The sequence below is a fragment of the Eubalaena glacialis genome, chromosome 1, assembly GCF_028564815.1.
Source record: "Eubalaena glacialis isolate mEubGla1 chromosome 1, mEubGla1.1.hap2.+ XY, whole genome shotgun sequence".
NCBI classification, from domain to species: Eukaryota; Metazoa; Chordata; class Mammalia; order Artiodactyla; family Balaenidae; genus Eubalaena; species Eubalaena glacialis.
Window position 1 is genome coordinate 81996523 of NC_083716.1, and position 16251 is coordinate 82012773.

The 16251-nt window shown below is 34.3% G+C and overlaps 1 protein-coding gene across 3 annotated transcripts in view; it reads right to left on the reverse strand.

The window, feature by feature from the left end:
- LOC133085057 (zinc finger protein 33B) overlaps positions 1–16251 on the reverse strand; it is a 54325-nt gene that overhangs the window by 21483 nt on the left and 16591 nt on the right. For all 3 annotated transcript variants that reach the window (XM_061181941.1, XM_061181932.1, XM_061181921.1), the window contains 2 exons: positions 7187–7331; positions 6441–6536 (listed from right to left, as the gene is read on the reverse strand). In XM_061181941.1, coding sequence (XP_061037924.1) covers positions 6441–6536; positions 7187–7220 — 130 coding nt within the window. In that variant the 5' untranslated portion in view covers positions 7221–7331. The remainder of the gene's footprint in view (positions 1–6440; positions 6537–7186; positions 7332–16251) is intronic.

A 16251-nucleotide genomic window follows, 5' to 3' on the forward strand; every position in this document is an offset into this window, starting at 1 on the left:
GCTGACAACACAGTTTCAAAATGCATGAAGTGAATACAGAATTGAAAGGTGAAACACACACATCAACAATAATAATTAGAGTTTAATATCCCACTTTCAGTAATGCATAAAACAACTGGGCAGAATATGAAGAAAAAACAAACAAATGAAAAAGAAGGCACAAATAGCACTATAAAGCAACCAGATCTAACATTCATAAATACAAAACTCCACTCCAAAGTCGCAGAATACACATTCTTCAAAAGTACCCATGAAACATTCCTCAGAAGAGATGCAAAAAGATTCTGCCAGCATGATGGAAGGAAATTACAAATCAATAATAGAAAGGAATTTTGAAAATTCACAAATAGGAGCAAATTAAATAACACATCCCTACATAAAAGAATCAAAAAAGCAGTAAACAAGGGAAATTAGAAAAATACTTTGAGATGAGTAAAAATGAAGACAAAACATACCAAGATTATGAGACACACGTAAAGCAGTACTTATAGGGCAATTTATACCTGCAAATAACGCTATTGAAGGAGAACGATCTCAAATCAATAACCTAACCTTCTACCTTAGAAAAACGGGGCGAAAAAAGCAATACAAACTCAAGGCAAGCAGAAGGAGGGAAATGAGATTAGAGTAAAAATTAATGAAACAGAGAATAGAAAGAAAATAGATAATTCTTTGAAAGGATGAACAAAACTGACAAATCCCTAGTTAGACTGACAGAGAAGATTCATATTACTAAAATTACAGATGAAAGACGGTATATACACTAGGGATATAATATACTAACATTACAAAATTGTAATATTTTATACATTACAAAAACAAAAATAATTGTAAAGAAATGTTATGAACAATTATATGCCAACAAATTAGATAACTTTAATGAAAGGCAAACATTCCTGAAATTAGGAAAAAATATAGAAAGTGACTCAATAATAAAGAGAAAAATTTGAAAAAACCTGTAACAAGTAAAAACATTGAATTAGTCATTTTAAAACTTCCCAGAAAAGGGCTCAGGTTCAGATGGTTTCACTGGTGAATTTTACCAAACACTTAGAAAATACTTAATATTAATTATTCAAAAAAATGGAAAAGATCACTTCCTAATTCATTCTATGAGCCCAATATTACCCTGGTACCAAAATCAAACATCAGAAAATACAACTACAGATCAATATCCAAGAATACTAAGATGAACATCTTATGAGTATTGAAGACCCACAAATCCTCAACAAAACACTATCAAATTTTATCCAGTAACATATAAAAAGGATTATAAAGGATGACCATGTGGAACTTACCCCTCTAAAGCAAGGTAGGTTTATCATTTGAAAATGGTAAATGAGTGGCAACTTTGTGCTCTCCTAACTCACTCCACCTGGAGGGTGACTTCTCTGCACTCTCCCTGTGCCTCACTCCAGCTCACGGGTATCTTCCAGAAAGGAACTTCCACACTAGTCTGGTACCCTGACTGTTGCAACTGCTACAATCTTAGAGAGACACCTCTAAGATCACCTGGCTCTGGTGGCTAGCAGGGCTTATACCTGCGGTCCCACAGAATTATATATCTGCACTCTTTAAAAGGTACTGCCTGAGGGTCTGGCCTCCAATCAGCCTGAATCTAGATTCTGAGTGAGATCCTCTGCTTTGGGACACTGATAGGTCTTGGAACACCCTCACATATTGGGAGCCACTAAAAATAAATTAGGCTGTTTAGACAATAGGAAAGTTTTAAAGGACAACCAAGAGCTAGGGCAGAGTTGAAGAGTAAAACATATCTCTTACATGAGACTACTCCTTCAAGAGTGGAGAGAGGCTATTTTATCTAATGCATAGAAACCAACACAGGTCATAAGGATTCAACCCAAAAGAGGATATAACATTTGCAAATATTTATGCACGCAACACAGCAGCACCTAAATGTAAAGTAAACATTAAGAGACCTAAAGAGAGAAACTGATGGCAATATAATAATAGTAGGGATGATAATATCCCACTTTTGTCAATGGATAATCCAGACAGAAAATCCATATGGAAACACTGGACTTAATCAACACATCAGACCAGATTAATTAACAGATATACACAAAACATTCCACCCAAAAGCAACAGAATACACATTCTTCTCAAATGTACAAGGAACATTCTCCAGGATAGATCATGTGTTAGCCCACAAAATATGTCTTAATAAATTCAAGAAGACTGAAATCATATCAAGCATCTTTTCCAACCACAATGATATAGAATGAAAAAAACCAATTACAAGAAGAAAACTGGAAAGTTCACATATATATGGGGACTAAACAAAATGCTAGTGAACACCAATGACTCAAAGAAGAACTCAAAGGAGAAAAAAAATCTTGAGACAAATGAAAATGTAAACACAATACACCAAAACTCACAGGATGAAGTGAAAGCAGTTCTAAGCAGGAAATTCATAATGGCAATGCTTACATCAAGAAATAAGAAAACTCTCAAATAAACAACCTAACTTTACAACTCAAAGAACTAGAAAAAGAGGGAGAAATGAAGCCCAAATTAGTAGAAGAGGAAATAACAAAGACTAGAGCAGATAAAAATGAAATAGGGACTAAAAATAACGTAGAAAAGATCAATGAAACTAAGAGTTGGTTCTTTGAAAAGATAAACAAAATTGAGAAACCTTTAGACAGTCTCATGGTGAGAAAAAGAAGACTCAAATAAATAATACCAGAAACAAAAAAGAAGATGTTACAAGTCACACCTCAGAAATACAAAGGGTAAGAAACTACTATAAAAAACTATACCACAATAAATTTCACAACTAGAAGGAATAAATTCCTAGAAATATACAACCTACCAACACTGAATCAGGGAGAAATTAAAAATCTTAACAGGCCAATTACTAGTAAGAAGTTTGAATCAATAATCAAAAAAACTCCCAGCAAACAAAAGGCTAGGACCAGACAGCTTCATTGGTGTATTCTAACAAACACTTAAAGAATTATTACCAATCTTTCTCAAACTCTTCCAAAAAATTAATAGGGAGGGACACTTCCAAATTCATTTTAGAAGGCCAGCATTACCCTGTTACTAAAACCTGACAAAGACACCGGAAGAAAAGAAAATTACAAGCTAATATCCCTGATGAAGACAGACACAAAAATCCTCAACAAAATATTAGCAAATCAAATTCAACAATCCACTAAAGGCAGCATACACCACGATGAAGTGGAATTTATTCCAGGAATGAAAAGATGAGTCAACATCTGGAAATCAATGTGATATACATCATATTAGGAAAGGATAAAGATCAATGATCATCTCAATAGATGGAAAAAAAAAACATCTGACAAAATTCAACACTCATTCGTGATCAAAACTCTCAACAAAGTGGGTAGTGAGGAAATGTACCTCAACATAATACAGGCCATGTATGACAGGACCACTGCTAAAATCATACTCAATGGTAAAAAGCTGAAAGATTTTTCTGTAAGATCAGGAACAAGACAAGGATGCCCATTCTTGACACTTCTATTCAGAACATGGTATTGGAAGTCCTAGTCAGAGGACTTAGGCAAGAAAATGTAACAAAAGCCATCCAGGGACTTCCCCACCAGGGAAGCTAAGACTGCGTGCTCCCAAGGCAGGCAGCCTGGGTTCAGTCCCTGGTCAGGGAACTACATCCCACATGCATGCCACAACTAAGAGTTTGCATGCCACAACTACAGAGCCCGCGTACCACAACTAAGGAGCTGGCAAGCTGCAACTAAGGAGTCTGCCTGCCGCAACTAAGACCTGGTGCAACCAAATAAATTAATTAATTAATTTTAAAGAAAAGCCATCCAAATGAGAAAGGAAGAAGTAAAACTGTCATTATTTACAGATAACATGATATTACACATAGAAAACACCAAAGACTCTATCAAAAAACTTTTAGAACTAATAAATGAATTCAGTAAAGTTGGAGGATACAAAATCAACATACAAAAATCTGTTGTGTTTCTATAGATTAATACAAACTATCAGAAAAAGAAAGTAAGAAAACAATCCCATTTAAAACTGCATTGAAAACAATGAAATACCTAAAAATAAATTTAACCAAGGAGATAAAAGACCTGCATATTGAAAACTATAAGACACTGATAAAAGAAACTGAAGAAGACAAAAATAAATGGAAAGTTATTCCATGCTCATGGACTGAGAGAACTATATTATTAATATGTTCATATGACCCAATGCAATCTACAGATTCAAAGCAATCCCTACCAAAATTTCAACAGCATTTTTCAAATAAGTAGAACAAACAATCCTAAAATTTCTATGGACCCACAAAAGACTCCAAACAGCCAAAGCAATCTAGAGAAAAAAGAACAAAGCTGGAAGTATCACACTTCCTGATTTCAAACTATACTACAAAGCTATAATAATCAAACAGCATGGTACTGGCGTAAAAACAGACACATAGATCAATGCAACAGAACGGAGAGCCCCAAAATAAACCCATGCATACATAATCAATTAATTTAAGACAAAGGATCCAAGAATATACACCAGGGAGGGGACAGTCTCTTCCATAAATGGTGTTGGGAAAACTGTATAGCCACATGCAAAACTAACTCAAAATGAATTAAAGATGGGAACATAAAACCTGAAACCATAAAACTCCTAGAAGAAAATATAGGCAGTAATAAGCTCCTTGATAGTGGTCTTGGCAATGATTTTTTTTTGGATTTGAAACCAAAAGCAAAGACAACAAAAGCACAATAAACACGTGGGACCACATGGAACTTCAAAGCTTTAGCACATAAAAGGAAACCATCAACAAAATGAAAAAGCAACCTACTGATAGGAGAAAATATTTACAACTATATATCTGATAAAGGGTTAATTTCTAAAATACATAGAGAACTCATACAATTCAATAGCAAAAAAAAAAATCTGATTTAAAAATGAGCAGAGGATATGAATAGACATTTTTTCAAAGAAGACATGCAGATGGCCACAGAGTACATGAAAAGGTGCTCAACATCACTAATCATCAGGGAAATGTAACTCAAAACACTACTTTTTTTTAATTAAAATATATTTGACATATAACTTTATAAATTTAAGGTGTACAACATGTTACCTTGACAAATTTATAAGTTATACTGTGACTGCCACTGTAGCAATAATTAGCACAACTATCATGTTACATAATTATTTCTTTTTAGTAGTTGGAAGAATTAAGTTCTAGTCTCTTTAAGTTCTACTCTCTTAGCAAATTTGATGATTATAATACCATACTGTTGCCTCTATTCACTATACTGTTCATTAGATCTCTAAGGCTTATTTACTGATTACAAGTTGGTACCCTTAAATAGCATGTCCTATTTCCTCACCTTTCATCCTCTGGTAACCACCACATCACTCTCTTGTTTTTAAGAGTTTGGCTTTTTCAGACTCCACATATAAGTGATATCATATAGTAACCTGTCTTTCTCTATCTGACTTATCTCACTTAGCATAATGTGTTCAAAGCCCATCCATATTGCAAATGGCAGGATGACCTCCCTTTCTCGTGGCTAGATAATATTCCACTGTGTATACATATTGTACACATCACATCTTTTTTATCCATTCATCTGTTGATGGGCACTAAGATTGTTTCCATACCCTGGCTACTGTGAATAATGCTGCAATAAACATCAGAATGCATATATCTTTTCAATATCCTGTTTTCATTTTGGGTGGGTATACAACCCAGAAGTATAAATACTGGGTCATATTCTAGTTCTATTTCTAATTTTTTGCGGAACCTGCATACTGTTTTCCAAAGTGGCTGAACCAATTCACATCTTAACCAACAGTGTACAAGGGTTCGCTTTTCTCCACATCCTTGCCAACACATCTTAACTCTTGTTTTCTTGATGCTAACCATTCTAACTGGTGTGATGTGATATCTCATTGTGGTTTTGATTTGCATTTCCCTAATGACTAGTAATGTTGAGCATCTTTTCACATACCTATGGCCATTAACAACACTACTTCTGTAAACTCATTAAGACACATTTTTTTCACACTATACTCTCAGCTCTTGCAGTATAGCAGGTACTCAAAAATTATTTAAGTCAAAAAATGGCCAAAAACAACAGGAATGTAGAGCAATGGAGGTAGTACGGTGGGCAACTGAAATTGCTTTGAGAATCAGAGTAACCAAGAAAAACAACAGTAAAGATGAGATGGGCAAAAACTGGACTACCGACAAATTTAAGAATGATGAATATTCAAAAAGTGAATCAAAAGGAGAACATTTTTTGTAAGAGTGGTATCTGGAGATTTGATTCAAAAAATCAGTATTTTAAGTCACTTATAAAGATTAGAATCTCTAATGTGATATTCTTCAAAAAACATTTTAAAGTTGTCAACCTCTGGACTAATAAATTCCCTGATGTTCATTTGTTCAGTACACATTAACTCACCTGCGAAGCTCTGTCTTGGGAATTCTTCCTCCAATACCCATGGCTCCTCTCCTTGCTCCAGCCTGAAGATCACCTCTGGTTTGGTAACACAATACCCTATCAAAGTGAAATAATTTAGGACTTGGACCGGGTGGCCTAGACTTCAGGGCCTCTGAAAGAGGAGGAAGCTTCTAGAGCTGGTCAATGAAAGTGCCACTGAACATTTCCTTGGAGAAGTAAATACATATGTCTTCCTGGTGCCCAGAAGTGACCAATAAACATTGACTCCTGACTTCCAATCTTAAATATCATTAAACTCTACAGAATGTCCATATGCTTCTCAATTAAAAGCATTTTTTTCATTATAAATTTGTGGCCAGGATGAGGGTCTGATTTAAGATTCTCATGCATTTATTATTACTTGATGCCTTAGTCAGTTCGCGCTGTTATAACAGAATACCACAGACCAGGAGGCTTAAACAACAGAAATTTATTTCTCACAGTCTGGAGGCTGAGAAGTCTGAGATCAAGGTGCCAGCATGGTCAGAATCTGGTGAGGCCTCTCTTCCCGGTTTGCGGATAGCTATCTTTTTGCTGTGTCCTCACACGGTGGAGAACGCAGAAAGATCCCTTTTCTCCTCCTGTTTTTGTAAGTGCATTAATCCCACCATGAGGATCTAAAAATTTAATCTAACCCTAATTTAGGCTTAGGGTTTAAAAGAAAATTTTTAAATGCCATTTAGAATTACATAATAAACAGACCTTACCCACTGAGACAAGGTTACTGTAGTTCTCCAGCATCACATCTCTGTACAGGGACCTCTGAGTTGGGTCCAGGTGCTGCCACTCCTCTTGGGTGAAGCCCACAGTCACATCCTTAAATGATACCGATCCCCGGAATTTCTGTTCAATCTGAAATGTTTAGAGTTAAGGTGACATGGAAAAAGATGTATGGAAACAAATCCTTACCATGATTACTGTTTACAGATTACCAAATTGATTTGCAGAATGTTTCTTTTGCTTCATACTCTAGGAAAAGAAGAGAAATCATAGTAGAAATATTCTGCCATTGCATTAATTATTAATTATCAAGTCCCCACAATGGATCTGGAACTATGCTAGTTCTTGGAAATACTAAGATTACTAAAAATCATCCTGTATTCAAGAAGCATATAATCTGGTAAGAAAACTTGCAGTAATATGTTACAAGCACTATTGTTAAAGTACACACATAATAGATTAATGTAAATGAGAAGTAAAACTAGTTCTATTTTGAGCTTCACTGAGGAAGAACAGCTGTTGGATAAAGAGTAACACTGTGTTCTTCATGAACACAGGGCCAGGGCACAGGCAAAGGCAGGGGCCCTCTAACATCTTCGGGAAATGAGCAAAAAGGCAAACAGCAGAGGAGGAGTTGAGATAAGAAAAAGGGCCATGGAGGTATTCAAGGAACAGATTACAGAGTAACTTCAGACCAATAGTCTCCAAAGTATGTGATAACTTTCCACGTTAAAGAATATTTTTGAACACTACAGAAGTTTATATTTATAAATTATAGAAAAAAACTAACAATAAATTTATTATGAACTTTAGTTCTATTCTTAGACTTAAAATGTAAAAAAAGTCTAATATTTTATTTCACTACAATACATATTCTAGGTTCCAATCCTTCAACTCAGAGACAATAATTAGGATGTGTAGAAAATGAGACAGGAAAGATTTTGGAACTACTGAACTTGAAATGTCTGTAAAACATATAAGAGAAGATATTCAATTGCACTGTTTTTGATATCATCCAGAGTTCATGCCTCTACTTGAGGGATCACTGCTGCAGAGAAAGAGGAGCCAAAGAAGAGATTCAAGGATAAACTGAAAGTATGTGACCAGGTGTTTATTTCAGAACCAATTCTCTTTTTTAAAAAAGGGAAGGGAAAGCTAAAGGACAAAACAACACCATTGACATAAACTACTAAAGTAGAAACTGGGATGCAAGTAGAGCACTGATGAAAGGAGATAGACAGCAACAGAATGTGATCAGCAATTCACTGGCAGAAAAGGAAATGTTTTCTCAGGGTATATGCATGAACAGCTGTACAGATACTAGAGTCACAAAGCAAGCCAGGAACATTAGAAGAAAATAGATTGGGCACTGTATTTTAGCAAGACATGTCTTAACTATAATAAATCTGAAGCATAATACTGGAGATGTAGAATGAAAATAAGGACTTGGTAGACATTAATAGTTTAGTAGTGTTTGAAGTCATCAAGAATGAATCAGAAGGCTCTCAGAAAATTAAGAGTGAAAATAAAAAAGACTGGAAGCTGAGGGAAAATCACTTTTTAACTAGCTTACAGAAAAAGAACAGGTCACGAAGATCACGACGGAATTTTCTGAAAGGTAGAACTACAAGAAAGAATAGTTTTTAAACCTAAGAGATGATGATATGACCAACCCAGTAAATACAGAAAAGCAGGATTTAAAAAAAAAAAAAAAACCTCTTGGCAAACTAGAAATAGAAAGGAATTTTCTCAATGTGATAAAGGATTTTTACAAATACCTCCAGCAAATATCACACTTACTGGTAAAATATGGAAAGTGTCCCACTTAAAATTAGGAGCAAGATAAAGACACCTACTATCTCCAATTTTATTCAACATTTTTCTGAAGTTCTTAGAGTAATATAGTACAACAATCAAGTACACAGAAAATCCAAATAAAAGTATCTAAAATAAAAGTTTTAGAAATCAGATACAAGTTCAGTATAGCAAATTTCAGAAAATTAAATTTTTTAAAGGTACAACTCACAATAGCAAGAAAAATATGAAAATCTTTACAAAAAATAAAATGAAGGAAAATAAGAAGACCCAAATAAATGGAGGGATGTAACAAATTCCTGGATAGGCAGGCTCAATATTATAAAATATTATGATATTATAAAAATATCAATTCTCTCCATGCTGATGTACAAATTCATAGCAATTTCAAACAAAATCCCAGACAAGCTAATTTTGAAATATGTGAAAATGCAAAGGGTAAAAATCGACAAAACAATCTTGAAGAAAAAATTAAGCCAGAAAGAGTATCATTTATCACGTATAATTATCAATATACCATAATTAAAACAGTGTGATACTGGCATAAGAATTTTCATATCAACAGAATGGAAGAAGAGTCCAAAAACAGACCCACACATATATGTCACTTGATTTATGACAAGGGTAACAGAAGGACAATCATTTCAATAAATGATGCTAGTTTAATTATTGATATAATGAACATTCATTGCTACCTTAAGTGTAAAGAGAAATATATTTTAGACGGTATATAGATCTAAATTTGAAAAAACAATACAAATTTTAGAAAATGCCATAAGAAATACCTTCATGACCTCAGGATAGGCAAAGATTTCTTAAACGGGTCACAAATTATATAATAATACTATAATATTAAGAACCTACCCTTATCAAAAAACAGAAAGAGAATAAAAGTTCAACACACAGAGTGGGAGAAGGCATTTGGAATACATATACCTGACAAAGAAGTCCTATCCCCAATAAAGAAAGACATTTTATAAATTAACGAGGAAAAAAAAGGCAAGTCATCCTGGTAACTAAACTGACAGCAAACCCTTCAACAGAAACTATGAAAATGAGAAGACACTGGGTAGTAATTTGAATAAGCCATTTGCAAATAAGAAAACAAAAATGGAATGTCATTTTAAGCAGCTAGGAAAAATGCCACTAGAAAATTCCAAATCCAGCAAAAATATTCTTCTGAAATGAATATATTTTCCACATAAGGGTTGAAAAAATTATCAACAGTACACACAGACAAGAAATACTACAGTTATGGAAAATGATACCTGATGGAAGCATAAAACTTCGGGAAGTAATAAAGAAAACTGAAAATAGACTTTGAAGCAACAAGTGATGTCTTCTGGAATCTGTGACAAACACAAAAGTAGAATACAGCAAAACACTAGTAAAAGGATACTTAAACTGTTTTAAGATTCTTGTATTGTCTGTCAAGTGGTAAAGCACTATCAAAGTAGACAAAAATAAGAAAACTGCAGAGGAAAAGCTCAATTCCTCTGTTTTATTCTACTCAGGTCACTAAATTTGTGGGAGTTTTTCCCACTCCAAGGAATTAACTCAACTCTGACACTATAGCGTCAGATCCCAGGCTCAGTCCCACAACACCACTCCCACTTCAGACACGAATTGCAAATCCAGATTGTCACCTGTATATCTCACCACTGGATATAAATCAAGGTTCCCACACCCTCCTCTTTTGGTTCAATAATTTGATAGAGTGGCTCACAGAATGCAGGAAAATGATTTACTTACTAGATTAATGGTTTATTATAAAAGGATACAACTCAGGAACACCCAGAAGGAAGAGATACACAAAGCAAGAATGGGTAAAAGGATACAGAACTTCCATGCCCTCTCAGAGCTCGCCACCCTCCCAGTACCTCCACATGTTCAACAACCTGGAAGCTCTCTGAATCCCATAAATTCAAGGACTATTATGGAGGTTTCATTATATAGTCATGATTGATTAAAGCACAGGCCATTAGCAACTAATTCAACCTCCAGCCCCTCACCCCTCCTCAGAGGGTTCCAACCCTCTAATCATATGGTTAGTGTTCCTGGTACCCGTACCTCATTCTTAGAGGCATTCCAAAAGTCACCTCATTAACACAAACCCAGGTGTGGTTGAAAGCGGCTTGTTATGAACAACAAAAGACACCAATTCCACCTTAATTTCTCTGGAGCTACTTCAGGAACTGGGAACAAAAACTAAATATTGTAACAACAGATGCCCCTACAGCTCTTAGGGATATTATTAGAGTTTTAGGAGCTAAGTTAAGGAATTCTGGAGGAACACCCAAATAAATATTCATTACATATAACAACATCACAAATGCAAACTGTAATATCTATAGTAAAAACTAAAAAAATACAAAATTTTATAACTAAAAAGCTACTAGATATAAAAAGAAAAAATGCCTCTCAAAAGGAGAATGGGTACGTAAATTGTAGTATTTTCATGAAGTGGAACACTATGCAGTAATACAAGGAATAAACTACTGGTACAGGCAGCAACGTGGGTGAATCTAACATATATTGAATGAAAAAAGCCTCATATAAAAGTGTATACACTAATTCTATATATCTAAGTTTCAATAACAGACAAGATTAACAAATAATGATAGAACAGTGCCACATAAGGGAAGGGAAGTTGTTAAAGATTGGAAAGGTCGTAAAGGAACCTGAAGGGGTGCTGGAAATGTTAAATATCTTGACCTAGTTGGTAGTTACTAGGACAAATATGTGTTTGTTTTTTTTTTTAAAGCAGTATACAGTTACGATGAATGCACCTTACACACTTTACTGAATTATGACATAGCAAAAAACAAAACCAAAAAAACCAGAATGCAAACAAGGAGGAAAATGGCATATATGAAATGGTGAATGAATTCATAAAAGCAGCAATAACAAGATGCTAGTAAAGTGACAGCCAGCAGCTGTAGGAGTTTGCAACAGGATAATTTATACCTTCTGAAAGGAAAGATACGAAGCTGTGACATTTTCTTATGCTGCTAATAAAGAACATGTAAGTAAAATCTTTTTATCTGTTGATGCAGATACATATCATGAGTACCAAGGCTGAGATTCCTTAAATATCTGAAGAGGGAGAGTACACTGAATGAGAAGTAAAGTAACATAAGTTTACGAAGAGGTAAGGTGGAGAGAGATGATAAAATTTAGGTATCTTATGTTAAAACAGAATATTGCATTGTAAGCTCAGTGTCGAAAAAACAAAACAGAATAAAATAAAACATGTAATGAACAACCAACAAGTACAAATAAATATACCGTGGGATGGAAGGACTAAAACCAAACAACAATAAATGAAAATAGGTTAAATCACTCAATGTAAAAAACAGTTATCTTAAGCTTGAAAGTCCCACTTTTTCTTTCTTTTTATTTTTGACCAGAAAAAAATCCTAAGGAAAACAAAACAGGATTTTGTTTACATCTCTACTGTAGGACTTGTAATAATACAAAGATTATGTGTTTGTTTTAATGCCCTACATAATTCTAAGAGTTTCTCCTTATGAAGAGTTATATATCTCATTCTTCTTAGAATCCTCAGCCTCTGGCACACAATAGAACACATAATAAATATTCATAAATGGTTTCTGGAAGAATGAATAAAGAACCAATTAAGTTACATTAAGTGAATATTAATTTCAGGGAAAGGGAGACTTATCTGTGATAAAAATAGCTGTGGTCAAGTGGAACAAAGAGCCCAGACATAAACCCACACTTATGTAGTCAACTGATTTTTGACAGGGTGCCAATAATACACAATGGGGAAAGGACAGTCTCTGCAGTAACTGGTGTTGGGGAAACTGGATATCCACATGCAAAAGAATAAAACTGGACCCTGATCTTATACCACTCACAACAATTAACTTGAAATAGGTCAAAGACTTATACATAAGACCTGATACCATAAAACCCCTGAAGAAAACATAGGGAAGAAGCTCCTTGACACGGTTCTTGGCAATGATTCTTGGACAAGACACCAAAAGCACAGGCAACAAAAGCTAAAATAAACTAGTAGAACTACATCAAACGTAAGAGCCTCTGCACAGCAAAGGAAACAATCAAGAAACTGAAAAGGCAACCTACAGAAAGGGAGAAAATATTAAAACATGTTTCTGATAATGGGTTAATATCCAAAATCTATAAAGAACTCATACAACTCAAAAGCAAAAAGCAAATAATCCAATTGAAAAATGGTTAAAGGACCTCAATAAGCATTTTTCCAAAGACATATGAATGGCTAACAGGTATATGAACAGGTGTTCAACATCACTAATCATCAAATGCAAACAAAATCACAAGGAGATATCACCTCACACCTTAAAATGGCTATTATCAGAAAGACAAGAAATAACAAATGCTGGCAAGGATGTAGAGAAAAGGGAAGCCTTGTGCACTGCTGGTAGGAATGTAAACTGGTGCAGCCACTATGGAGGACACTATAGTGGCTCCTCAAAAAATTTAAAATAGAACTACTATATGATCCAGCAATTCCACTTCTGGGTATAAACCCGAAAGAAACAAAATCACTATCCCAAAGAGATATCTGCACCCTCATGTTCATTGCAGCATTATTTACAATAGCCAAAACATGGAAACAGCCTAAGTGGTCCATCAACATATGAATGAATAATGAAAATGTAATGGATATATACAAGGGAATACTATTCAGCAATAAAAAGAAGGAAATTCTGCCACTGGAAACAATGTGGCTGGACTTATACTAAGTGAAATAAGTCAGACAATGAAAGAAAAATACTACTGGTAGCACTTATATGTGGAATCTAAAAATAACAACAAAAACAACAAGAAAAGCCAATTTCATAGAAAGAGAATGAAATGTGGGTTGCCGGGGGTTGCCAAGGGCTGGGGGAATGGGGAAATGGAATGATGTAAGTCAAAAGGTATAAAATTTCAGTTATTATAATTTCAGAGGATCTAATGTACAGTATGGTGACTATAATTAATTATACAGTATTGTATACTTGAAATTTGCTGAAAGTGTATCTCAAGCATTCTCACCATCAAAAAAAAAGAGTTAACTACTTGAGGTGATGGATGTGTCAATTATCTTGATCCTGGTTATCATCCCACAATATATATGCATATCATATCATCACATCGTACACCTGAAATATGTACAATGCTATATTTATTGGTATAATTATATTTGTTGATACAATTATATTTGTTGACCTAATCCCCATGTATAAAATAAGTAATCTTATTCTGACTCCTGGTTTTAGCTTAATGTTATTCTTCAGACTTCTTTAGATAACTTAATTTGTCATTGTCACCTCTTTCTTTGTGATTTTTGTGATTTTTATTGAAGTATAATATATATACAAAAACAATGCACAAGTATACTTAAGTGTACAAATGGCTCAGTGAATTTTCACAGTGAACACACCCACTTAACCAGAATCCAGGTCAAGAAACAAAACTTTACCTTAAATCCAGAAGTTCCCTCATGCCCCTATCTACTGCCTACACCCTATCTTACTCTCACATGATAACCACAATGACATACCACTATACACACTTAGATGTCTAAAACGAAAAAGTCAGAAAACACCAAATGGAGATATTGGCAAGAACATGAAGCAACTGAAACTTTCATTCCTTGCTAGTGGGAGTATAAGTAAACATATACACGTTGGAAAAACATTTGGGAATTTCTCCTCAAGCCATATATAGTAATTCCTCCCCTAGTTATACACCCAACATGTGTGTTTTTCTTAACCAAAGGCCTGTAGAAAATGTTCACAGCAGTTTTGTTTATAATAGCCAAAACCTAGAGAGAGCCCAAATGCCCACCAATACAATGGAGAAATAAATGGTAGCATAATCATATAGTGGAATACTATACAGCAATAAAAAGAAATAGGTATACTTAGCAAAAGGAATGAATCTCACAGAAACTATATCGAGTGAAAGCCAGACACAGAAGCAAAAGTAATCAACAATAACAGAAGTCAGAATAATGAGGAACTTGGAGCACCAGGGAATCTCATGGGATACTTAAGTTTGACACTTAAGTTATGTACGCTTTACTTCAATGAACTGAGGAAAAAAATACAAATATTTTTTGGAATTTATAACATCCGTTTGACTGAAAGTCTCTGAAATAAAACTGATATACTGTTCGTGAAACAAATAGCCCGAAACAAAAAATTATGAAATATCAAAACAAAATCAAGGCACTTTTTTAGGAGTGACGTGGAAATACAAAATTTTTCTGAAGTTCTTCTCTAGCTTAGATGAAAGATGAGCAATGGACAATCAAAAGATCCTGATGAGAAAGTATTATTTAACATACATATGTTAATAAAGAAATACAGATTCAATTACAACAGTTACTAATGTGTTGGTAATCAGAACCAAAAAGCAGCCATCTATCAAATTAGAAAAACAAAAAAATAAATGTGACTAGCAGTGCATAAAGAACCAGAAAGTGTGACAAAACATATAATATAAAGGACATAAAAAATATCAATGATGTCATACTAAGATATATATTAAACTAAATAGCAAAAACAGCAACTAAGCCATAAGATGGCATATGAATGTGCTAAATTTCTTATCGATGACAGACATACCTGATTTGAAAACCAAACCTGCCACAGGTTATTTGTAAGAAAAGAACATGAAAATTTGAAAATGAAATGATGGGCAAAAATCAAACATGCTGCAGAAAATATAAGTAAAATAAACATAGGTTTGGCTATATTTACATGAGATAAGGTAACACTGAGGGCCAAAAGAATTAAATGAGCAAAGATGATTCTCCAAGAAAAGAAATACACTAAGTCCCCTACATATGAACAAGTTCTGTTCTGAGAGCACGTTCGTAAGTCCAGTTTGTTTGTAAGTCCAATATAGATAGCCTAGGTACCCAACTAACACAATTGGCTATATAGTACTGTACTGTAATAGGTTTATAATACTTTTCACACAAATAATACATAAAAAAACAAACACAAAAAATAAAGAAAACATTTTTAATCTTACAGTACAGTCCCTTGAAAAGTACAGTAGTACAGTACAACAGCTGCCATCCAGGGGCTGGCACTGAGTGAACAGGCAAGAAGAGTTACTGACTGGAGGAAGGAGAGGAGGTGGGAAATAGTAGAGCTGAAGGATAGTCAGCAATAGGAGACAGAGGGCAAGCTACATGTGACAATGTAAGCTAGACATGTGAACTAACTTACAT